This window comes from Panthera pardus, unplaced genomic scaffold (assembly GCF_024362965.1).
Source record: "Panthera pardus isolate Hobbes unplaced genomic scaffold, ASM2436296v1 HiC_scaffold_25, whole genome shotgun sequence".
Lineage (NCBI taxonomy): Eukaryota > Metazoa > Chordata > Mammalia > Carnivora > Felidae > Panthera > Panthera pardus.
Genome location: NW_026526821.1, coordinates 42,054,110 through 42,078,504, shown reverse-complemented (window position 1 = coordinate 42,078,504; position 24,395 = coordinate 42,054,110). Strand labels below are relative to the sequence as shown.

Genomic DNA, 24,395 nt, shown 5'->3' with positions numbered 1-24,395 from the left:
CGTTCACATGCCAGAGAGGACAAAGAAGATACCAGAGGCCTGGCTATGTCAAACTAAAGTTGTTTTTTCTCTAGTAAGGCGTTAATGCTAAGACAGTAGGGCGTTTCTGGAGAAATGTTACACTCTGTATTTGCCTCAAGTATTTGTCAGTGGCCTGCAGGTTATAAGGAAATTTAATTTTACCCGCCAATTCCTTCTTGCCTTTGTTCCCACCTCACTAGGGAGGGGAAGTGATGTTGGGGCTCTAGGAACCCGGAGTCTAGGTTTCTGGAAATTAGAATGTTGATAAGATTGCCTTTTTCTTGTAATTTACTAAGACATTTGTAACCTGATGGAGACTGTCCTGCATGGCTGTGATCTCTCTCAGTTAACCATTGGTTTTTCCCTTTCCTTTGTTCTTGGGCAGCCAGGAGTGCCTGAGGAATGTCACACCCATCCCACCTGGGGGCAGGAAGGTTGTTTGTGGGGTGTCAGTTTGCCTTTTGCTCTCTCATCATGTTGAGACAGATAGGCCCCCAGGAGACTGAAACCAATCAATGATTTCAAAACTCCTGGATGAGAACGGTTCTGGTGAATGGGAGCCAGGTGCGACCAGGAGGGCCTGGAACCAGGAGCCGCATGCTCAGGGAGTGAGGTTAGATGCATGAGGCCAGACAGACGGGGCTTTGGCAGACTAAGGGTGTCATGGGGGTGCTGGGTGTTTCAAGGGATAATGGGGGTGCCAGCAAGTGAGAAGCAGATAGAAACAGAGGTAGGATAACGTCTCTTACCTTAAAATTGTGTTGAGTGCCCTGGATACTGACTGAAATATTTCATGGAATACAGTAATAATGAGGGAGCATAAACCAAGCTGACACCCCATAAGCCCATTTCCCGCCCCCCCCCCAATGGGATATGTGTGACATTCTTCAGGCACTCCTGGCTGCCCAAGAACAAAGAAATAGGAAAAATTTTAATTAAATTTAATCTTATCAATCACATCAATAGCCTAGCCTCCAGAAACCCATAAATTCAGTTTCCCAGAGCCCTACCATCACCCTCCCCTCCATAGTGATGTGGGTAACAAAGGCAGGAAGGAAATGGTAGGTAAAATTAAATTTCCTTATAACCTGCAGCCCATTGACAAATACTTGAGACAGAGTATGACACTCCTCCAGGAATGAGAAGACTCCCTATTGCTTAACATTAATGCTTTGCTAGAGGAAAAAAAGAAACTTAGCTTGACTGTTGCCAAGCTAGGCCTCTAGTATCTTAGGAGTCCTCTTTAGCATATGAAAATCCTTTTGGAAACCTCCGTTTTGCTTTACCACCACTCCTCCCCAACTGAATATTATATAAGCAGCCACTCACAACCCCAGTGCAGCTCTTTCTGCCCACAAGTCCTGTCCCATGCTTTGTTTAATAATATCACCTTTCTGCACCAAAGACGTCTCAAGAGTTCTTTCTTGGCTGTCAGCTCTGGACCCCCACCACCATTCCAAAACCACATCAATAAGACAAACAAATAGACTGGTGGGTTTGCGTTTGGGGGGCTTTTGGGGGGTACCATTTTACTTGATGGTAAATTCCCATAGGAATTTGGCAAAAACATATTCACCCCAAGTCACAGTGGATGCAGCTGGAAAAATGACCCTGGGGTCCCAGTCTCCAACTTGTCATTAATGCCCTCCTCCTCATGCTTGTGGGATGAGCAGACCACCGCAAACTGAGGAACCAACCCCATTTCCAGGCCCCTCCCAGACTTTTGATACCCCAAGGTGAAAAATGTCTTCAAAAAATTTTGAAGCCAGAAATTGTGAATTTTTTTGACTACAGGCATTTTAATTACACGTAAACAAAGACCCACGACTACATAAAAAGAATTACACCAGGAATACACAATCAAAGCAAATTTCCAATTAAATGTAGAAAAACTTGTGGGCCAATTGGCTCACCAGGTTTCTTCACACATCACCCTTGACTGGGGGGATTTACATGGGAAGAGGAGATTCAAAGTTGAAACAGAAGTCAAGAAATAACCCACATGCTTTTCTTTCCCTCTGTCTTTTGACTTGACAGCACATATGAAGGGGAAACTATTCTACTACAAATATTTCATAAGCTACTCCACCCTTATTACATATACACATACTTATTTAAAATTTGGGGAGAGGTAAATCAATCATTTAGAAGATAAAATTATTCAGTGGAAATAATGGGTGAAATTTTTTAAAGTTTATTTATTTCAGTAATCCCTATGCCCAAAGTGGTGCTTGAACTCACGACCCTGAGATCAAGAGTCACATACTCTTCCAACTGAGCCAGCCAGATGCCCCTGTGAAATTTTTTTAAAGAGAAAGAGGCATAGTCCAAACGTCTATGAGTCTAAACAGCTCCCCCACTCCCACCAGCTTTATATCCCAAAGGCATCAAATATTAAAAGTGACAACAATCCTAGACAACAATCAACAAGAATACTCCTTGATGATATAGCCCCGTTGGATATATTATAACACTGCAAATGGCCAGAGAGACAAATCATTAGAAAACAGCATGTCCAAAGGAAGACTTATGACCTACCAAGTTTATATAAGCAGCCAAAGAGCTGGCAAGAATTACTATTTGGAAATAATACAAATAAACCATCTTCTATATGCATCCCTGCATAAGAGAGGATTCTCTAGGCTGAAAAATAATCTCTGCTTTCAGTTCTCCCACTTGAGCCAAACATCGCCCTGCGGCAGAAAACTGAGTGGAAACCCCCTCCTTCATCTCCAACCGCCGGCCCCGAGGGCCCAGCCCTCCTGTAAGGTAACAAAGCCACGAAACCAAAGTTAGGAATTAGGGATATGTATTTTTGTTGTTGTTGTTATTTCACTTCTTTTTCTTTATTTCTTGATGTTTCCTTTCTATTTGCAGGTTTGTCTACTTGCTCACTCACAGAAGAAGTCAATATCCTGGAAAAAAAAAAGCAAAACAAAAACAACAAACAAACAAACAAACAAAGCAAAGATTGAACTGAGCAGACAGGCCCAGAAAACAGCGTTTATTTAAAAATCACGGGTAATCAAAGGGAAATTTGGATTTAAAGTAAGGATGAACCCCAAAGAGTATAACATAATTATCACTTTAAGTCAAAAACTACTTAAAATGAAGGTTCTCAAATACACTTCAAATTTGTGGTTAGTTGACACATTCAAGTTCAATGCTTAGAAGCAATGACAGGTGAGCCCGGTGTGTGGGTTGGGCGATGTTTTGAAGTTATTTCATGCAGCAATTAGCTCCAGGAGAATCTCTTCAAAACAACCACCCTGCAAAGTAGCTCAAAGGGGATCTTTTATTTCTGTTCCGGGGTTTGCAAGACCCCCGGGCATTGGAAAGAGTATAATTTCTTTTTCAAACATAAGTAGAATCTATTTACCACAGAAATAAATCATCCAAAGATTTCTTTTTCCAGAATGTTTCGATTTGATTAAATACAGGCGCTAATTTTTTCCTAGCCCAACTGTTTTAGTAGATAAATGTAACCATCAGTTAAGAGTGCATTCATACTATTTTATTTTCTTTCTTTGTGACATGGCCTCCTTTCTAGGATAACTTGTATCTAAAAACAAAAGGGGGGTGGGGGGTGGGTGGGGAAAGTTCACTACTCTTTCAATACTGAGAGTAGGTGTAAATGCGCTCCCAAACCTCCCTGTTTCAAGGAAGCCCTCATTGCAAGTAGGGGCATTTGCTCCATGCATCTTGTAAGTGACATGATGCATTTTTAACACCTGCCTGCATTACCCCAAGATCTGAGTCTTTCTCTGACTCGCCCTGAGCCCTGAGACACTTACCGTGGTGGGAACTTCCTTGGTGGCTTCTTGGTACACATGTTGCTCCTCTACCAAGCTGCTGGGGAAATACCCCACGGTTCCCATCTCATCCTCCTCGCCATCTCCATAAACCTGAGTGTCCAGAAGAGTAACAGTTAGAGGAGGGGGGATATGAGCGCACTTCTAGAAAGCCCACTGGCATCACATTTGTTACTAAGTGCCTCGCTTCCCCCTCTGGGTTGGGGGTGGGGGTGGGGGTGGGGGACTGGGACCCAAATCTGAAGTTCACTCACAGCAACTAAGTCAACCCACGGAAAGCATGTATCTGTTTTTCTGTGGCCTGGTCTTACCAGTCTCACTTAGCATTCCTTTACTTTATGCAATCTTGTGAGCTGCCTGTAAACAAAGTCGATAAATTTCGTAAAAAGTGAATAGGCATTTTGACTCTAAAGGACTGTCACTTCTCAGTTGTTAAAAATTCAAATGCACAGATCCTTGAGTGAATTTAAGAATTAATCCTTCATTACTTGAGAATCTATCTGTGAGGCTGCAGACGAGGAACAGGAAATCAGTCCTGCTACGTCCCTCCCTGGGGCCCACCCCTGTATATTTGCACCGAAGAAAGCAGATTCTCTGGAATTGAAGCGGGTGTGAAAGTTTCCTTTAAAATATTGAAGCCGAGACTGACTGCCAACATGCATGCGTTTTACTTGGCAAATCCGCTCAAACATTTTTGAGTAAGTTTCAAACCCTTTGAGGCATTCAAGCCCCTGTGCGGTTAGCTGGTCCTTGCCAAAACATCACATACGCCTACATTTGGCTTTGTTACGGAATTGTCTTTGTTTCTTCGACATGCGATAAAAGCAAGTATCTGTGAATTTGTGCACTTGTCTGCCATCTCTCCATTGTTCTAAGGAGCTAGTTTTAAACATTACAATGCATTGAAGGTAAGTCCCAGAGAAAAAGTTAAGAGCACCGTATGTCAAGATGTATGTGTATTTGTAAGAATCTCCTCTTACACTGCCAGCCCAAAATTCTCCAGCTCCATTTTCTTTTACCAGCTTTGAGTAAACATAAATCTGCTGCCCTTTTTTAACATTAATGAACCTACAGTCTGGGGCATTGAAATCTTCTTGAGCTCTGGCCAGAGAAATAGTATCTGGAAGAAAAACAAAAACAAGAACAAAAACATTGCAATGACTACATTTTCGTCTCCTGGAATTTATAACAGTAAAAAGGCCAAGCTTATCAGAAAACTTGGAAATCAGAGTGATCAATAACTCCCGGCTCACAGCTCCTGTTTAGTTCAAGAAGAGTAATCTATCCAAGGTATTAAAGCTATATCCAACAGAATCTTAACCAAGTAAATTCACCAAAGGTACAGACCAGGAGAAACAACGCTAACACACACGTCAGAGAAGATTCACTTAGAGCCCTATTAGATTTCACGCTGTTAGTGGATTTTTTTTTCAATTATATAATGGAAAGATAATGAAAGGCATAAGAAAAGTCCTTACACACACACTCATCATCTGCACACAGCTTCTTGGAAGCAAGTCTGTCCATAAATATTCCATGCACGGCACATATGGCCACAAGACCGGGGAGAGAAAGTAATAAGAGTCTTGCCATCTTCCCTTTTTGCTGTTTTTGCTATCGTTCTTTAACTAGAAGTGGAAACTGACTGCAGTGGTTCCTGTCTTTTATGTGGAAGCCAGACATCTGGGCAAGTCCCCCCGGCCAATGGGAAGGTGCCCACCGTTCCTTCCTCTGCTTTCATAACATCTCCTGGGCTCCAGGAGCTATTTTGCATCTGGTTTTCCAAAGAGACTCAAAAGCTGTGTCCTTTTTTATACACAAATGATATCCAAAAATGGTCCACCATTGCTTTAGCTGTGGCATATCACATCAGCAAGGCATTGTGCAAAGAACTATGAGAATTTTAAATTGTTTAAAACAATTTTTTTAGCTCAAGTCTCATATTCTCTCAACTTATAAGCAAAGAGGTACTGACTCTAGGAAATCTGCTGAAAATGTGAGATCTATATCCTTAGTACACATATTTTCATTGGAACAAATCCAATTAATAAACACCTTTATGGGGCACCTGGGTGGCTCAGTCGGTTAAGCGTCTGTCTTTGGCTTAGGTCATGATCTCGCGGTTTTGTGAGTTTGAGCCCTGCGTCAGGCTCTGGGCTGACAGCTCGGAGCCTGCTTCAGATTCTGGGTCTCCCCCTCTCTCTCTGCTCCTCCCCCTGCTTACACTCTGTTTCTCTCTCTCTCGAAAATAAATAAACACTAAAAAAATTAAAAATAAGCACCTGGATTCATATAGTAGATAAACTGAGGATGCTTAAGTTTACAAATCATTTATGATAGGATTCTCGGAAGTCACATCTGTCCTGGGGCAGACATGGTTTGTAACACATGAGCTGTTATCACATCTAGACCCTACGATTGGGGAAAGGAAGGGATAGGCGGGATGGAAAGAAAGGAACGTCTCTTTTTTCCTCTCTGAGATCTCTGAAATTCAGTCTCAAAATGCTCATGGATAGAGAAAGGAGAAAGCAAGAGGTTTCCGTTACGGCCCTTCTCCCTGCTTCCAGGAATCTTTCCCATGGAAAGAGGGGCCCTACTAGAAATCGCCAGAGTTGAAGTGCCAATACACAGCTCCATCTACTCAACAACTATTTCCTGAACACCTACTGTGTGCCAGGCACTGTTCTAGGCACTAGAGATATAGCAGTGAATAAAAAAGGCCCTGGCCCCAAGGATTTACTTTCTCTTAGGAGAGACAGATTTTAGGTAACTGCTTTTTATAGTGTTTGGGGCTGGTATCTCTTTCATAAGGTGCACCCCACCTCCATTGTTTCTAGAACAGAGGTCCCTGTCCAACTTGGCTGATGATGAGATCTCAGAGCAGAACCTCCTCCTCCCTCCCTCCAAAGATGAGGGACAAGCATTCAACTTACAAAATAGTTTTGTACAAAACTGGGGATAAACTGGTAAAGCAAAAATACTCATAGTATGATAAAAGGGTTTTCTTCGGGGGTGGGTGTGTATGCATGTGTGTGTGTTATTATCAGGGGACGATCTTTTCTACAGCTGGCCCAGATTTGGAAGCTTGTTTAATTCAGCGTCTTCATTGTAGATGAAGCAACCGCGGCCCAGCAGAGGCCAGAGTCACCTGTCTTAACCACCCCATCTAAAGCTTCCCCAGCAGGACTGTGTCCAGAGCTGTCTCCATTCATCCACTGTCACATTAGAATGGAGGTGTTACATTCCTCATTTCCTGTTTTACTTCGAGGAAAGGATGAGTTAGAAATCATTTCTGAAAGCAGACTGCCAGGGCACTTTTCCTTCCTATAATCTAGGGGCCTAAGAGGGTCTCTGGGAAAACTAAAGCATTGATTAAATCTTAATCCCGATCGGGCAGCTGTTTTCCAGACCGTTACAGTCTCAAGCCAGCCCTCAACAGGAGAGTTAAAAGACAATTGCCGTTTAAGAGGCACTTAACAGAAATGGGGGCTGCACAAACTCAGATTGCCGCACCGTGAACAAGCCGCTGCAAAGCGGAGGGAAACGTTGAATAAAGCCACAACCAAGCCATCACAACAACTTAGCAAACCAAGTCTGATGCTAACACAAAGCCATTATTGGCTATTCGAAGGTTAGAGAAGTAAAGAAAAGAGATGTCAAGCCTGCTGAGTGCATACTGGGTAGGCCTGAGATGTCCTAGCATTCTGTAGTGGGCAGAGATGGGATGGAAATCGCAGTTTTGCTTGCACATGGGAAGTTAAACTTACAATAACCAGTGATCAGTTGTACCTGGAGGCACGCTCGAGGCGCACAGATACCCGGGGTCCGGAGACGTGATCTGTCCTGAGTGTGCTTACTTTCTTTGGATTTTCAGATGTATTCTCCGAGCATTTAATCCCCAGGTGACATTCTCCTGCTTTAGTTACTAAATTAGTTCTCAACCTGGAGTTCTTAAAATGGAGGCTCTGGCTGCTTCAAGGTCTAAAAATAGGCTTGGGTGGTGGATAGGGTGGAAGCCGCCTCTTTGCTGTGACCTACAAGGCCCTGGATGATCTGGGCCCTCTGCCCCCCTGAAGTCACTCCCTGTCACTCTCTCCCTTGCTTGCTCTGTTCCGGCCACACCAGCTGCTCTGTCTTTTGAAAGTGCAAAGCCCGTGTCTACTTCAGACCCTGCTGAGCTTATGGCCGGAGAAGCTTTCCCTCCACATATGGGCACTCGGGTCTCTGGACAATATGTCTCCTCACAGAGACCAGTTTCACAAAGCCATTCCTGCCATTCTCCAACCCAATCAGTCCATCATGCGACTGTGGTACGTTCTCATCACTTGTCACTACCTGACATGCCTTGTCTATTCACGTGATGGCACTTATTCCCCAGATACCACAATGAAAGTTCCAGGAAGTGGGGACCTTGTCTATCTTGCCCATCGCTTTATCATTAGCACCCAGAAAAATCCTTGGTACTCAAAAATAGGTATTCATTGAATGAATGCATGACCCTCCTGAAATTGTACGCTTTTATTTTTGTTTTTCCTGGGGAAAGCCCTTAGGTTTTACTACATTTCAAAAGAGGTTCGGGGCGCCTGGGTGTCTCAGTCAGTTAACCGTCTGACTCTTGGTTTCCGCTCAGGTCATGATCTCACTGTTTCGTGGGTTTGAGCCCGGTGTAGGGCTCTGCGCTGACAGTGTGGAAACTGTTTGGGATTCTCTCTCTCTCCCTCTCTCTGCTCCTCCCCCACTCACACTGTCTCTGTCTCTCTCTCAAAACAAATAAAGAAAAAAAAACCAAAAGAGGTCCATAGGATGCTTTTGTAGTATTTTGGAGCCCCTAATGGCAGAGAAACATTGAATCATTTTAATAAAAGTAAAGAAGAATTAGATCAAGCCCTTGAATGAGATTTTCTGTAGTTTCCATCCTGCTGGAGTTTTTGTTTGTTTATTGGTTTTCTAATTGAGTTGCATTAATGGTAAAAATAAGGGTGCCTGTGTGGCTCAGTTAGATAAGCATCTGACTCTTGATCTCGGTTCAGGTCACGATCTCCTCATTCATAGCACCCAAAAATTAAGACTCACTGAGTAAATTAGGACAGAGACTCTGGGGTTTTGCCACCAAAGCATGGTTCCCAGACTGGCACCTTCAGCATTGTGTTACAAAGCCCCTCAGACCCCACTCCGGTCCTGCCAGATCAATGTACAGCTTAACAAGCCTCGCAAGTGATTGGAGAAACATGAAAGTTTGAAAAGTACTGTTCAAGGGCAAATCAATTACAGCACAAATTTTAAGCCAGGGCTTCACATTCCTCATCAGATATTTGCTGGCTACAATATTTCCAAGGGATAAAATATTTGCTAAATAACCACACAGAAAATACTTTTAAGCTTTAAAGTTAAAAAACATGAGCATCTTACAACACTTTCCAGTTTTTACCCTATCTTCTACTTATCAATATGCTGCTTTTGAAAAATACAATTTGAACTAATCTAATCATTACAACCTACTTCATAAAGGTAGAAATATGCTTTGTTCATTCTTAGCTCACGTTGGAATCACTCAAGGCCCTTAAAAAATATTGATGACTGGGTTTCATGCACAGAGATTGGGATTTAATTGATATGGGGTGTAGATTAGGCATCAGCATTTGGAAATGTTTCCTGGATGATTCCGATATGCAGTCAAAGTTGAAAATTAACCTTGAAGTTTAGACCCACATTAGCCGGGCACAACATCTACTTCCTCCCAAACTCCTGGCAACTCCCACAGATGGCAAGGGAAGGAAGGGCAGAAGATCCCAGCTTGATCAAATCAGCTTCAAAGTATCGTTGGCTCCTTTTTTCTTCCCCTTCTTCCCTCTTGAAGTCTTGCTTACCAGAGTTTGGCTACATTCGGGGAGATTTCAGCGAATAAGTAAATGCATGGAGGTTAATGGGAGCAGAGAAAGAGGTACAAATAAGGAGAGGGGGAAGCCCAGAATAAACTTGGAGTTGCTGGGCTGCAAATAGGGGTACTACTGTAAATTCATTTTTAATATTGTATAGCTAATATTGTACAGACATAGCTATAACTAATATTGTATAGATACAGCTACAATTAATCTCTACATACGTGAAAGATTACACACAGGCTGAGGAACAGACAAGAGACTGAAGAGACACAACTACATATCACATGATCCTGGTTGGAATCTTGGGTCATTTTAGGGACATCAGGAAAATGTGAATCAGATGGGATACTGGATTTCCTGATCTTGCTGGTCATACAGTAGTTATGTAGCGGGGTGGTCTTGTACTTATGAAATACACAGAAGTGTTAAGGGGTAACAAGGAGTCAAGGCAGCACACTCCTAAATGGTTCAGGTACGTTTATGGGAGCCGTGTACTATTTCTGCAATTTTTATATAAATTGGAAATTATATCAAAAAGCTTTTGAAAGTAATCAGATGTCATTCCTGCGCTCAAAATCTTGACAGAACGTGTCCACACAGATTTGCATGTAAATGTTCATAAGCTCTTTTATTTCTAGCAGCCCCAAATTAGAAAGAACCCAAAGCCCATCCACTGGTAGAACTGCTGAAGCACGCAATGGAGATGAACTTCAAAAACATTGTAGACAGGGCACAACTATAGTGATACAAAGCAGATCAGTGGTTGCCTATGGTCAGGGATGGGGCTGGGGAATAGATCAACTGCAAAGGGGCAAAGGGAGCCTTTGTTTACGAGGGGTGACAGAATCCTCTGTATCTTATCACACAACTGTATACAATTGTCAAAACTCATCAAACTGGGTCACTCCTCAAAACTCATTAGAAATGGGTGAATTTTAGTGTCTGTAAATAACTCAATTAAAAAAAATCTGAGTTCTCCATTTCATAGTTTAAGCGAGTCCTTAAAAAGTCCTACATATTCCCCTTACTCTCACCTCACTACAGCCACCTTGACCTTTCTACTTTCTCTCATACAGACACTCAAAGCAGGGGCCATCTGTGAAACCTTTTCTGAGACAAGATAAGGACAGTCACAGAGAACAAGGAGTTAGAAATTAGTAGCAACTGGCATTGGTCTAACAACCAGAAGCATGGTCTTATCTAGTAATTGATTGTACATTTTATAAAAGTACATGAACTTGACAACTAAGTTAGTTATTCAAATAAGAGATTCTAAATGTAGCTGCTTTAAGAATAAAAACGGTTTTCCTTTTTCCTCCTTATGTATGCACAAGAGTGATGGGATAAAAACCTACATGTCTAAAAGCAGACTTCCCGTAAGTATACAAATTCTAACTTTTGTTCAGGGAAATAGTGAGAAACACACACACAAAAAAGCAAGTGTCACTTTAATGTGTACTATATGTGAAAAAATTGTTCACTTTTAAAGATGCCCATGGTTTTACTAGCAGGGGACTGAATCATAACCCTAGGTATGAATCAAAAGCTAAAGAAAATGACCTTTGCTATTAAAGAATTAAAAACTGGTGTTTGAGAATTACGAGGTATCAAGATTAGAACTGGCAACCCTTTACAAGTCAGCCCACGTGTCTTAAAAAATATTATAGATTGCAACTTCTTTCCCTTGGAGGTCTTTCAATGAAGAGGTTAGATTATTAGCCAAGCAGGTATTCCTTCAGAACAATTCCACATCAAGAGGATGAGAACATAAAATGAGAAGTTCGAAGACAGCACTCCCTTTCCCTCTCTCTTCCTGGAAAACATAAGTACAGTTACTCCAAAATGACCTTTATTCAATTAAATGCTGAATGAAGAGCTTTGTGAAATGCCTACTAACTGCAAAAAAAAAAAAAAAAAAGCAATGCTATTTGAAGAGCACAAAGTTCAAATTTAGATCCTGCCCAGGTCTCATTTTCTTCTAACACCCAGGGCAAAATTTTTTTTTTAAAGTCTATTGAGAGAGACCGAGAGAGAATCCCAAGCAAGTTCTGTGCTGTCAGTCGCAGAGCCTGACACAGGGCTCGAGCTCATGAATGATGAGATTGTGACCTGAGCCGCGATCAAGAGTCAGATGCTTATCTGAGCCACCAGGCACCCCTATTTTTACCATTAATGCAACTCAATTAAAAAAACCAATAAACTAACAAAAACTCCAGCAGGATGGAAACTACAGAAAAATCTCATTCAAGGGCTTGATCTAATTCTCCTTTACTTTTATTAAAATGATTCAATGTTTCTCTGCCATTAGCTGCCCCAAAATACTACGAAAGCATCCTATGACAGGTTTATACACTGTAAGATGTGTTCTAAACTAGTGTAGGCATTTGCTGACAGGACAGTGAAATGAATGAAACATTATGTATAGAGTACAAATAATAGTTTATTGTACAAAATTAAGGCCTTCATATTTCATAGTTCACCAGGCTAAACAAAGACCAGCTATTTAAATCATTCACCAAAATTTCACTTTCACTCCCCCTCACCCCAAACTATTAAAATGGGTTGACCAAATGTTATCAAAACAAACACTATAAATAACACCAAGTCCCTTAAAGACAACTATCCCATATTATTTCTTGGCATAGGTGATCTTCATGGCATGGGAAGGTGTGATTTTAAATCCCTGTAAAGCATCCCTGGCGGCTCCAGCCTGTCCGTCATTTTCAAATTCAACAAAAGCAATGTCATGCCTTCCAGGTACCAAACGTACTTCCTTGAAACCAGGAAATCTGTAAAAGGAGAAACAATTTACATAAATGCTATCAAATACATAAATGTCTGTTCTGTGTTTAAATTTGCTAAGCAACTTCCTAATACTGGTCTAGGAAATGTAACATGACCTACCAGAATCCTGAGTAGGTTGAAAGAGTCTAAAATATAATTAGGAATACGGTGAAAGAAGGGTCGGTATAATGTAAGCTAATTCTATTCTTGTCATTGTATCAAGGCTTGGTTTCCTGTTTTACTCATCAATTAGAATTAGTAATTCAAACATCAGAGGTACTTCAGCTTTACATATGCTCACTCGCAGACGGACTTCAATTCAGGATTAATCCCAAACCAAATCTGTGACCCTGGAAGTACTGCTGTGTGATACATAAATGGATTCAACCCACGGAAGCGCTCCACATCCTGTTGGGAGGATTTCAGAACACACACTGGTTTGTGAAGAGACTTACTGATTAAACAGCATAGATAACATCATCTCATTCGTTTCTTCCGGTAAATTATTAAGGAATAAAATATAGTTTGGAGGATAATCAGGGACCTATTACAAAGAAAAAAGCAAAGTTAGCTTTCAGTATGAAAAGCATAGTACGCCATTTAGCTCTCACATTAAAATCTAAACTTCAGAGAGCTACGTTCCAGTTTATTAAGGAACACGAAATCGTAGCACTACATCAAACACTAAAGCTGAAAAACAAGGACACCATGCAAATAAACATAAACCTAACAGCAACTAAGGAGGCGTTCAAGTCACTTTATGCAAATTTGGATGACTGCAAATCTCATTACGTTTTAAGAATTTAATAGTACTGAAAACAATGTTTCAGTTGTAACGGGAGGACTCTGCCATCTGGATTACATAGTTGAAAGACCCTAACTAGAAAGGCAGCAATGCCCTCCATCTTCAGCTGGTTACCCGAGGAACAACACTCAGATACTCAATCTTCTGCATTATTTACAACCTCCCAGCGTTTAAGAAACTCTGGAACTACCACTTAGGGCCACGACTGGGTGACAATGTTTTCTGCGAGTAAATGAGACCTACAGAGCATCTACTTCCATCCAAGTAAGTAGAAACAAACACTACTGTTAGATATTAAACTAATTCTCTGGCACCCCCACCTGGGGTTATGAGGACCAAGAGACAGGGTCATCCTGTACTTGAGAGCCTATTTGTCTTCAGACTACTTTCATTTAGAGAAGACATGATGAGTAAAGAACAACGTAAGGCTTAGAGAATGAAGTACTGGCATTTGTAAACTGTACTATAATTGCCCAAAGACTTCAAAGAAGAGAAGTAGATAATATAGAAGATGTACACAACTTAACGTCAGAGAAGGAAAGCTCAGAGATGCAAGGAATTCTCTGGATTTAAGGATCTTGTCAGACCTGAGCATCCAAGGGACCAAAGAGAAAACCATTAGTATATAATTGAAGCTTTCTCTGTGAGGCCTCCAGCAGGGAGATTTGCTAAAAGGTTTCTAAACCATCTATACAAAGGGACATGTATTTGTTCTCAGAAGAGCAAGGGTAATTGTAAACAACTTTGCTCTATTAGAAAAGATGGTTTAGTGTTTCAGGCAACTAGTATGGAAAGAGAGCCTGTCACCTGGCCAATTCCCGCAAGCTGTGTGTCTGTAAAGCCCTGGGCTTCAGACGTACTGTGGAGAAAACAAAAATGCTTGCTCCCAGCCTTCGCAGAGTTTAAAATCTGTCATTTTGATTCCATCACTGAATCATTATGGAAAGCAAAGAATAAAGTCAGGTTTCATTTTCTCCCCCTTAAAATAACTAAAATGTTTTGAGGAGTGAGTTTCTATATTAAAGTGCTATATAATTTATTGTCTTGTAGAGGAATTACTTTCAGTTTCTGGAGACATGCAAGTTGTGTATTATCGTAGTGGTTTATAATTTTATTTTAAAGAGCAAGCACCACATGGGAAAAATATTACCTGAGGATTTGGTGTTGAATTTCCTTGGGTATTTGCTGCATTTGGTGTTCCCTAAACAAAACAAAGAGAAAACAGTTAAACCTTCCAATCATGTATGCCTGGGTGGCTCAGACAGTTAAGTGTCCTAACTCTTGATTTAGGCTCAGGTCATGATCTCATGGTTGTGGGATCGAGCCCCATATGGGGTTCCATGTGGACAGTGCAGAGCCTGCTTAGGATTCTCTTTCTCTCCCCCTTTCCCCCTGGCCCTCCCCCACTCGCACACGCTCTACCTCAAAATAAACTTAAAAATTTTTTCCAATCGCTCTAAAAAAGAGTTTATAATTTTAATTACTGCATAAAATTAACATTAGTTTTTAAAAGACCACCTACTAAATGGGAGAAGACATTTGCAAATGACATATCCAATAAAGGGTTAAGTATTCAAAATATATTAAGAACTGATAAAACTCAACACCCAAAAAACAATCCAACTAAAAAATGGGCAGAAGACATGAACAGACATTTCTCTAAGGACATAGAGAAAGCCAACAGATAAATGAAAAGATGTTCAACATCACTCATCTCCAGGGAAATGAAATCAAAACTACAACGATATAACACTTCAGATCTGTCAGAATGGCTAAAATCGGAAACACAAGAAACCACAAGTGTTGGTGAAGATGTGGAAAAAAAGGAACCCTCGTGCACTGTTGGTGGGAATCCAAACTATGGAGGTTCCTCAAAAAATTAAATCCAGTAATTGCACTACTGAATATTTATCCAAAGAATACAAAAACACTAATTCCAAAGGATAGATGCACATTGATGTTTATAGCAGCATTATTTACAAAAGCCAAAAATTATAGAAGCAGCCCAAGTGTCCATCAATAGATGAATGGATCAAGATGTGGTGTATGGGGGTGCCTGGGTGGCTTGGTCGGTTAAGCGCCGGACTTGGTTAGGCGCTGGACTTTGGCTCCAGTCATGATCTCATGGTTCATAGGTTTGAGCCCTGCATCAGGCTGTGTGCTGACGGCTCAGAGCCTGGAACCGGCTTCAGATTCTGTGTCTCCCTCTCGCTCTGCCCCTTCCTGGCGCATGCTCTGTTTCTCTCTCTTTCTCAAAAATAAATAAACATTAAAAAAAAAAAAGATGTGGTATATGTGTATACAGATATATATGTATGTATATGTATACATATATACACACAATGGAACATTATTCAGCCATAAAAAGAATGAAATCTTGCCATTTGCAATGACAGGGATGGAGCTAGACTGTATAATGCTAAGTGAAAGAAGTCAGAGAAAAAGAAATACCATACAATTTTACCCATGTGAAACTGCAGAAACAAAACAAATGAACAAAGGTTAAAAAAAAAAAAAAAAGAGAGACAAACCAAGAAACAGACCCTTAACTACGGACAACAGACTTGGTGGTTGCCAGAGGGTGGTGGCTGAGGGGGATGGGTGAAATAGAGGCAGGGGATTAAGAATACACTTCTCACTTATCATGATGAGCACTAACATATAGAACTGTTGGATCACTATACTTGATCCAACAAGTACAAGTACACTTGAACTAAGAACACTTATGTTAAAATTTGAAAACTTAAACCCATTAACTTAAAAAGATTTCTTATTCCATTTTAAGAACTGCCACCTTAACTGACTAAAACTAACTCGTCAGTTAATTTTGAAAGATCTAGTCCTAAATTTTAAGGACTATATCATAAAATTTAACCACCTCTAACCTTTAAGATTATAAAAAAATTCATTAAAATTACATATTTATAATATGTAAATATAAAATTACTGAGAAATATATATGGAGAAACCAAGAACCTGTCTTTCTTAATTTTTTTTTTACTTTATTTTGAAAGAGAAAGTGCAAGCAGGGTAGGGGCAGAGAGAGGGAGAGAGAAATCCCAAGCAGGCTCCACACTGTCAGTGCACAGCCTGATGTGGATTCCATCCCACAAACTGTGACATCATGAACTGAGCCAAAATCAAGAGTCAGACACTTAACTGACTGAGCCACTCAGGTGCCCCTCTTAATTTTTTTTTTAAAGCAAGTACACAAAAGTCGACCATTACACTTCGTGAAACTGATTTCTAATCACTTTCAATCCAAAAGTAACTACTTTTATTTGGTATTTTAAATTAGATTTCTAATTTCCAAATTGTTTAAGGAAAGCATTTTGTGTGGCATACTGAAGATTAAAGATAGTATCCACAGTATTATTTACGGGCAGAAGTTGAGAAATAAGCCAATAGATATTAACAGATTTTGAAGAACGATGGAACTGGATGCCAAATTCAAACAAAACTGTTTCATATAAATCTGCAGATGTACAGGTTTATGTTTTAATTTGGTGCTTAAACATAAGTCTTGGAATCTTATAAGAACTCAACCATTCCAGCTTCTTAAAAGTCCACCTTGAAACACACACAGGCACAAACATACACACACGCCTCGGAGACCCTCCCGTAAGTGGAACACGGACCCCTCCATCAAGTCTGCAGCACCAGCAGACCCAGGAGCTTTGGTCTGTCTTACCTGGCCAGGTTTTTTGTTGGCAGCTGTTGCAGTCTGTTCCACTGTTTTTGCTTTTTTCTTTTCCTTCTTCTTTTCTTTGTCGGCAAAAGTGCCACGCATTTTAGATATTATATCAGAATCTGTTTTTGCATACTGGATTCGCTGTTTTAATTATGTGGAGACAGGTTACTTTCAATTACGCTGAAGGCTGTTTACACTACTCATTAATACTTCAAATTTCATTACACAAATACACTACATGCTAGTTTGTAACACATCTCTAAGGAAATCTGTCTAACACACCCAGTGAAAATAAATTGTGGTCTATGATTCATAATTTTTAGACAAAGTCAGACTCAACTAGGTTTATCAGAAGAAAACCCACACATTTTCATATGGGAATAACAGAACTTTGCAATATCTGCACCACTGCTTCTCTCCATTTCATAAAACAGAAAAGTGCACTGGAAAGTTGTCTGCTGCTTAGCAGGGAGTCTCAATATAAGGGTCGAGCTGTGTCAATTAGCTGTAGAATGTGTCATATGGAATTCGAGATTTTCAAAGTTAAGTACTAAAGACTGAGAAGAATTTCCCTTTGAATCCAATCTGCTATTTTTATATATTTTTTAATATTTTTATACATTTTTTTACATTTATTTAATCATTTTGAGAAAGAGAGCAAGCACAGGAGGAACAGAGAGAGAGGGAAAGAAAGAATCCCAGGCAGGCTGCATACTGTCAGCACAGAGCCCGACGTGGGGCTCAAACCCATGAAACCGTTGCGATCATAACCTGAGCTGAATTAAGAGTCGGACACTTAACCTACTGAGCCACCCAGGTGCCCCGATCTATTATTTTTCAACAAAATGACCAATAGCGGCATCAACTTAAACTGTAAAATGCTTTGAAAAGAAACAAAGGATGGCATCGCAACTAGGCACCCAGGCCACCTGCTCCTTCTTACTATGCCCGAGCCAGCAGGGACATGCTACTGAGACAGCAGGCAGGCGTTTAAAAACACTGGTCTAGGAGAGCATTTTGTAAACATTAATGTACTTTCCAACTACCTTTAGTGCTTGTAAGACTGCAGATTCGATGCAGTAGGTCTGAGTGAGGCCTGAGATCCTGTACTTGTACGAAGCACAAAGTGGACGGTGGGGCCCACACTTCGAGTAGCACGGCCGTGGCCTAGAGCATTACCACACAGCTAGATTCAATCACCCATCCCAAAATTGGTGCTAGGAGTTACAACTATTTTCTAGGGTGCATCTATCTGCAAACGGCAACTTCCACTTCAAGGAAACCTTTCTTCTCTGTAGCTGAATGAGCTGAAACAAGTTCTCTGACCATATCAAAACACAAGAGTCCTACAAATTACTATCTAAATTTGCCTTATAGAGTAAGAATTTAATCCTAGTCCGCAGGGAAACCAGAGACCTTCTAAAGTATCATGGGTTTAAAGGAGGAAATTTGTCAAAATCAAAAGCAAGTCTGTCTTTTCTTTACCTCAGCTAGAGATGAGTATACTGGGGCAGCAAGAGGAGAGCATGCCTACCCTCACCTTAGTATTCAGCACTTTCTCTGGCTGCTCCCGGCTGCTGCAGCACAGGGTTTCTAAGTGGTCTCATCTCTGCAAACAACTGTGGTTTTGCATGGCATCATCTAACCAGAAGGAACAGACTTAAAATAATGCTTAGTCCCAAGGACTCCCTCTCATCTGCCCTAGTTCTTCAACCTTCTCCCTGACCTGAACAGATCTTGGGTGATCTTGTGTCTATCCTTAGGACACAGTCACCTGTGAAAATCTCTGACCTCAGCCACCATTCTTAGCTGCCTGGTCTACACTAGTGATTCTCAAATCAGAGGTGATTTTGCCCACAGGAGAAGGCTGGTGCTACCGAATGGAGACACTGTGGGTCGTCATGCTACTGGCGTGTAGTAGATAGGGGCCAGGGATGCTGTTAAACACTCTGCAATCAACAAGATAGCCCACCACGACAAGAGTTACTCAGTTCAAAAGGGCCAATGCTGGAAAACTCTGGTCTAGACTAAATACCCATTAGCGATAAAAGCAGTACACCCAGAGCTTAGAGAAGGGGCAAGTTTTACATTTATGCTAAAGGTTTCATAACAGAAGCCACTTAGAAAGATGGTTCTTCTGTTTTTGGCATTAAATAACCAAATATCCTTGAATTAGGGTTATGAGTTCCAAGTTATAGCAAATTTTGTTCATTTCTGATCTGGTATGTTGGGAGTTAAAACAGAAGAGCAACCAAAACCACCTAAATAAACACAAACAAGACAGCGCAAAGAATGTTCTTCTCCCTCTTCCAGGATGCTGGAGATCTGGCAGTATCTGCTACCTTCCTGAAAGCAGAGAATGGAACTCATAAACTACTTTCAATGCAGTATCAGTCTACTGGACTTTTTCCATTGATTTAAAATCATTAGTTGCCAAAGTGAAGCCAGTGCCAAACACAGCCATTTCTAGCTTTCCTGTATCTGAATAATAGGCACATGCAAACTTGTCATCTCAACAAAACAGCCTTAAAATCCTCTACGGGAAGAAATTGTTCCTCCACATTAATGTAATTTTAGACGTAAACTAAAACTCAGTCTTATGCTCCTGCCAAGTGAGATCTCCATTATGCTATTTCTTCATACATACAAAGAAAAAAACCCTGGTTTCAGAAAATACCGTTTTATCAAAAAGGAGGTACGTGGGCACAATCCCAGTTTTCTGAGGTGGGCTTTTCCACACAGATGATGCCCATCAGATACGAAGTGATGGGAGAAAGGGAACTTGATAGAAAAGGAAAACTTGGCTCCAGTAACAAAAAGAGCCCACTCCTGAATTAAACAGCATGCTACATAAAGGCCCTCAAACTACAGACCACAGCCAACACCGCCTGTTTTTGTAAATTAGGTGTTTTGGAAGAGAACCACATTCATTCACTAGCATACCATCTATGGCTGCTTTTCCTGCTATGAAGGCAGAGTTAAATAGCTGCTGGGGGCGCCTGGGTGGCTCAGTTGGTTAAGTGTCTGACTTTGACTCAAATCATGATCTCCTGGTGAGTTCGAGCCCTGCATTGGGCTCTGCACTGACAGCTCGCAGCCTGGAGTCTGCTTCAAATTCTGTGTCTCCCTCTCTCTCTCTCTGTCCCTCCCCTGCTCACACTCGCACTCTCTCTCGCTCTCAAAAAATAAAATAAACGTTAAAAAAAAAAAAAAAAAGTTGCTGGAGAGGTCATCCAGCCCACAAAGCCTAAAATATTTACTACCTGACCCTTTAGGACAGTGTTCAGATCCCTAGTTTAGAAGAAAAAAAAAAAAATCACAATAGTGGGTGTGATTGCACTGCCACTGGTTATATTAATATGACCTAGGTAGGCAACTTCTGTGCCTCATTCTCCATTTCTAAAATAAAGGGACTAGACCAGTATCTGCACTACCGACTAAGGGCCAAATCTAGCCCATGGCCTATAAGGACTTTTTTTTTTTTTAAACGGTTTTAAAGGGTTGTTAAATACACCCACACACATACACAAGAATATGCAACAGAAACTGTATGTGCATATACCTATAGCCTCAAATATGATCTATTCCTTTATGAAGTTTTTGCTAACCTCTGAATTAGCCCAAAGGATAGCCAATCCGCTTACATCTTACAGGTACTGAAAATGAACACACTGGGCACAGAGCCAGTTTACGGCAGAATGATGACCCAGGGCTTTGAAACTCTGGGCCTTGGCTTTCCCCAAGGCCCCTCCCCATCCCAGTCCCAGAAAAAAAGCACTCAGAAATCCACACCCAAGGTACTCTGTATTCATTCACACATTTGGAAACCCTTGCTTTATACCCTGTCTCTACTCTAATCCAATCCTCTACCATCTCTTACACCAGCGGCCTGAGTTCCCTTACATCCTCCCAGCCCTCCCACAGTCCAATCTTCTTCCAGCAGCTAAATGTGAATCTCAGTATGTCATTCCTTAGTTTAAAACTTTCTACGCATAACTATTTCACTTCTGTTCACTGTTATTCACCAACAAAACCTATGAATTTAAACTGATGATTTTTTTCTCAGATCACTGCTTTTTCTAGACTGTATAGCTTCTGATACGAGTTATTTCACTATGCTATTTTCTGAAACATCAACTGGATTTCCTTTGACCATGATTTTGTTTTATATTATTTTGTAAGTTTACAAAGGTTTTTTTTTTTTAACGTTTTGAGCTATTAACTTCTAGTTCTTTCAAGATAAGAATATTGCCAATACTGCCATTGTTTTTTTTAAACGCTCTACATCTTGGGGCACCTGGGTGGCTCAGTCGGTTAAGCCTCTGAATCTTGATTTCAGTTCAACATAATCCCACAGTTCGTGGGTTCCTGAGTTCAAGCCCCGCATTGGGCTCTGCGCCGACAGTGTGAAGCCTGCGTGGGATTCTGTCTCCCTTTCTCTCTGCTCCTCCCCCACTCTCTCAAAATAAAAGTAAACTTAAAAAAAATAAACACTATATCTCATTGTATTTTGTTATTGCCTGTCTGTCATAAACTAAGTGAATTACAAACTCTACTACTAATGTATTTCTATAAACATAAATGTGTAAATAAAATAAACCAAACTTGCTCTAACACATAACTAAGGCAGAAAGAAACACCCAGTTTCATGCATAGGTCTGTAAACTTAACACACCATCAATAGTGATTATACCCAAAATAATAACATGGCCTTACCATTGGTTTACCATAAAATGGAAATCCTTGTAATTGTCTCAAGGCATTTGTGGATGAACCCAGCTCCTTAAATATAACAAAGGCTTGACCCCTCATCTTCATGGTCTTTAAAGCTACAATATCTACCACGTGGCCAAACTGAGAAAACAGGGCATACAGGGATCTCTTCAATTCTGAGCAAAATTAGAGGGGAAACAAGTTATTTGTGAAAGAAACAATGACAAAATTCTTCATAAAATGACACTGCATCGAGTACCCTCCATCACACACTTATTTATACAAAGTTACACATTTTAGTAAACATATTCCACTTATTTTCAGCCCCTACCTATTTTTGCTTTTAAAAAGCCTTGAAATCCTCACACAAAAAGAAACAAGGTACTGTTGCAGGTACTGACAAAGAGGACTACATGACAAGTTTTGAAGCTGCACAAGTTTTCAGATGCTGGTAATTAAACACGCTTTGGTTGTGAATAAATGTTTTTTAAAAGCACTTACCTTCTTTTTTAATTTTGTCATTCATATTGTTGATATAAATTGTATGATTTGGTCTTATATCCATGTTTGGGGTTAAACGGTCCAAACAGCCTAAGGAGATAGTAAATAATTCGGTTATAAATGGAGAGCGTTAACTCACTGTTGTATGGCATGAGGACATAAGGATTATTAACATCTCAATTTTCTTTCAATCCCAAGTGCAGGAAATATTAGTTTGTTAGCAGTCTTTAAAACCTCTCCAACACTTGCTAGCCCTTTTTAAACAAACAAACAAACAAACAAACAGTTCTCCGGCTCAAAACTTGATGGAGCACCGGGACCTAGGCAGATTTCAATAAGATTATTTCAACCAATGGATTTATTTTTATACTTATCTTTCACTTGTGACAAGCAATACAGTTTTTTCATCTGCCTCACTTAATAACTTTAATTTTTAATGAGATTATTTTAGAATTGAGTAGATTTTAAGAAAAATAAAAAAGAAACTAGCAAACGTATGCCCAGTAAAAATCATTAAGACGCAACATTAACAAAGTTTACCAAGCAATACCTCATGGGTGCACTTCAAAAGCACTTCCTACCTATTAATTACTTAATTTATATACACTATCACCAGCTGTCCTGACTCTAAGGTTAACTCTTCCTGAATTGAAATTAGGGAGCTCAGAGAGAGCAGTACTGCGTGATGGTTAAGAGCTCAGACTCTAGCACAGACAACATCTGAATTCAAACCCTATCTATGGTTATCACCAGCTGTTCCTTAATCTCTCCGGTCCATAGCGGTAAAACGGGGCTGGTTTAACAGCATTTACCTAGTAAAACTCAGAAGACTGAACGACACATAAACTTCAAGCACAGTTCTGGCACGGACAGTAAGCACTTCAAGTAGCTGTTATTATTAATGGCTATTACAGGTTAAAGGACTTGCCCAAGGTCAGATAGCTAATAAACAGCAGGCCGGGCAATTCCGCTTGTCTCCTCGCCCTTCTCTTTCACACTAACCTCGCTACTTTACTTTTTACGTTGTTTTCAGGTGCAAACTGTGACCTCGCTTTATTTCCTTGGGTGCCCCCACATATTCCTTCATTTCACAAATTTCAGGCCCACTGCAGGGACCGCACTTAACAGGTGAAAGGTCATGCTTGTCAGGCTTGCGACCCCCGCCCCCCACTCCTTACCCGAAAAAGGGCTCACGTCGCGAAAACGACGAGAAGGAATTGCTCGGTCAAACTTAAAGCAGATCCCTCAGAGGGAAGACTCTCGCAACACTTCATGTAGGGTTTGATGGTGGACTGGATTAGACCAAGGGCACCGAGAGTCCAAAAGGGGCTTCCCGCCTCTTCAGCCACAGGCACGTTCGACCAAAGCCCCAGGAAGCGGCCCCAATATCCCCGATGCCAACCCTTCCCACCGGAGACAAGGCTCCTAATTCCGGGTCCTGGCGGGACCAGCGCGTCAGTCTCAAACTCCCCCCCGCCCCCTCTGCGAACGCCGAAGCGAACGCGCGCCGGCTCCACCGCTGCGCCCCGTCCACTCCCGGCTCCCACAAGCGGGCGTCGGGCCCAGCGGCGGCCGGTAGCGGGGAGGTCGGAAACCGGCAACGAAAACACGTTCCAACTCACCTGAGGCCTACGCTGCTCCCGCAAAAACCGAAAGCCGGAAACCGAGCCGCTACCGGAAATTACGTTACCACGTGTCTCAATCAAGTGCCGACAAGTCGAGGAGTCGAGCACAGAGTCGATCGATGCCCTGCCGGCTCCTGCGGCGGCAGCTGGGAATCTATCTGCGCATGCGCACACCTGGGGAGCCGGAAGGGTGTCTAGGGAAGGGGAGAAGTTTGTAGGAACTTCATAGATTAAACTGTAATAGTGGGTAGGGCAGTGAAGGAAAGTCAGTGATTCCTTACCCAGCCATTGCTTTGTGCAGTTTTACCCCACACAACGGTGCCTTTAATCTTTCCAGATCCTATATAGTTTTATAGGCAGCCCCTCATACCAACTACTGGCAAGGTGCCCTGGTTTTGCCCTTCTGGGATCTCTGGTGGCCTCTGATTTAACCTCATCTTTAACCTCCCAAGTGTCCTCGGATTCCCGAGGCTCTTGAGGGAACTCACCTGAAACATTCCGCTGATGAGCTTGACTCTCAGAAGCAACTCAGTTTGAGGCTCCAAAGCAGAGGGAATTGAT

At 41.3% G+C, this 24,395-nt stretch overlaps 2 protein-coding genes across 3 annotated transcripts; both read right to left on the bottom strand.

Moving 5' to 3' along the window:
- Positions 1–1,793: 1,793 nt before the first annotated feature.
- On the bottom strand, positions 1,794–5,453 carry OTOR (otoraplin). Its single transcript, XM_019462496.2, has 4 exons — positions 5,312–5,453; positions 4,814–4,953; positions 3,816–3,926; positions 1,794–2,936 (listed from the first exon to the last, which is right to left on the bottom strand). The coding sequence occupies exons 1-4, from the start codon at positions 5,424–5,426 to the stop codon at positions 2,913–2,915; spliced, it is 390 nt and encodes a 129-aa protein (XP_019318041.1). The 5' UTR covers positions 5,427–5,453; the 3' UTR covers positions 1,794–2,912.
- A 6,684-nt stretch (positions 5,454–12,137) lies between these two features.
- SNRPB2 (small nuclear ribonucleoprotein polypeptide B2) lies at positions 12,138–23,943 on the bottom strand. Of its 2 annotated transcripts, none has more exons than XM_019462497.2 (7): positions 23,832–23,943; positions 22,210–22,299; positions 21,712–21,884; positions 16,996–17,136; positions 14,455–14,505; positions 12,955–13,043; positions 12,138–12,504 (listed from the first exon to the last, which is right to left on the bottom strand). In XM_019462497.2, the coding sequence occupies exons 2-7, from the start codon at positions 22,271–22,273 to the stop codon at positions 12,345–12,347; spliced, it is 678 nt and encodes a 225-aa protein (XP_019318042.1). In that variant the 5' UTR covers positions 22,274–22,299; positions 23,832–23,943; the 3' UTR covers positions 12,138–12,344. The 2 variants fall into 2 exon arrangements, with proteins under 2 accessions (XP_019318042.1, XP_019318043.1); XM_019462498.2 differs by lacking the exon at positions 23,832–23,943 and adding an exon at positions 23,388–23,505.
- Between the last annotated feature and the right edge of the window lie 452 nt (positions 23,944–24,395).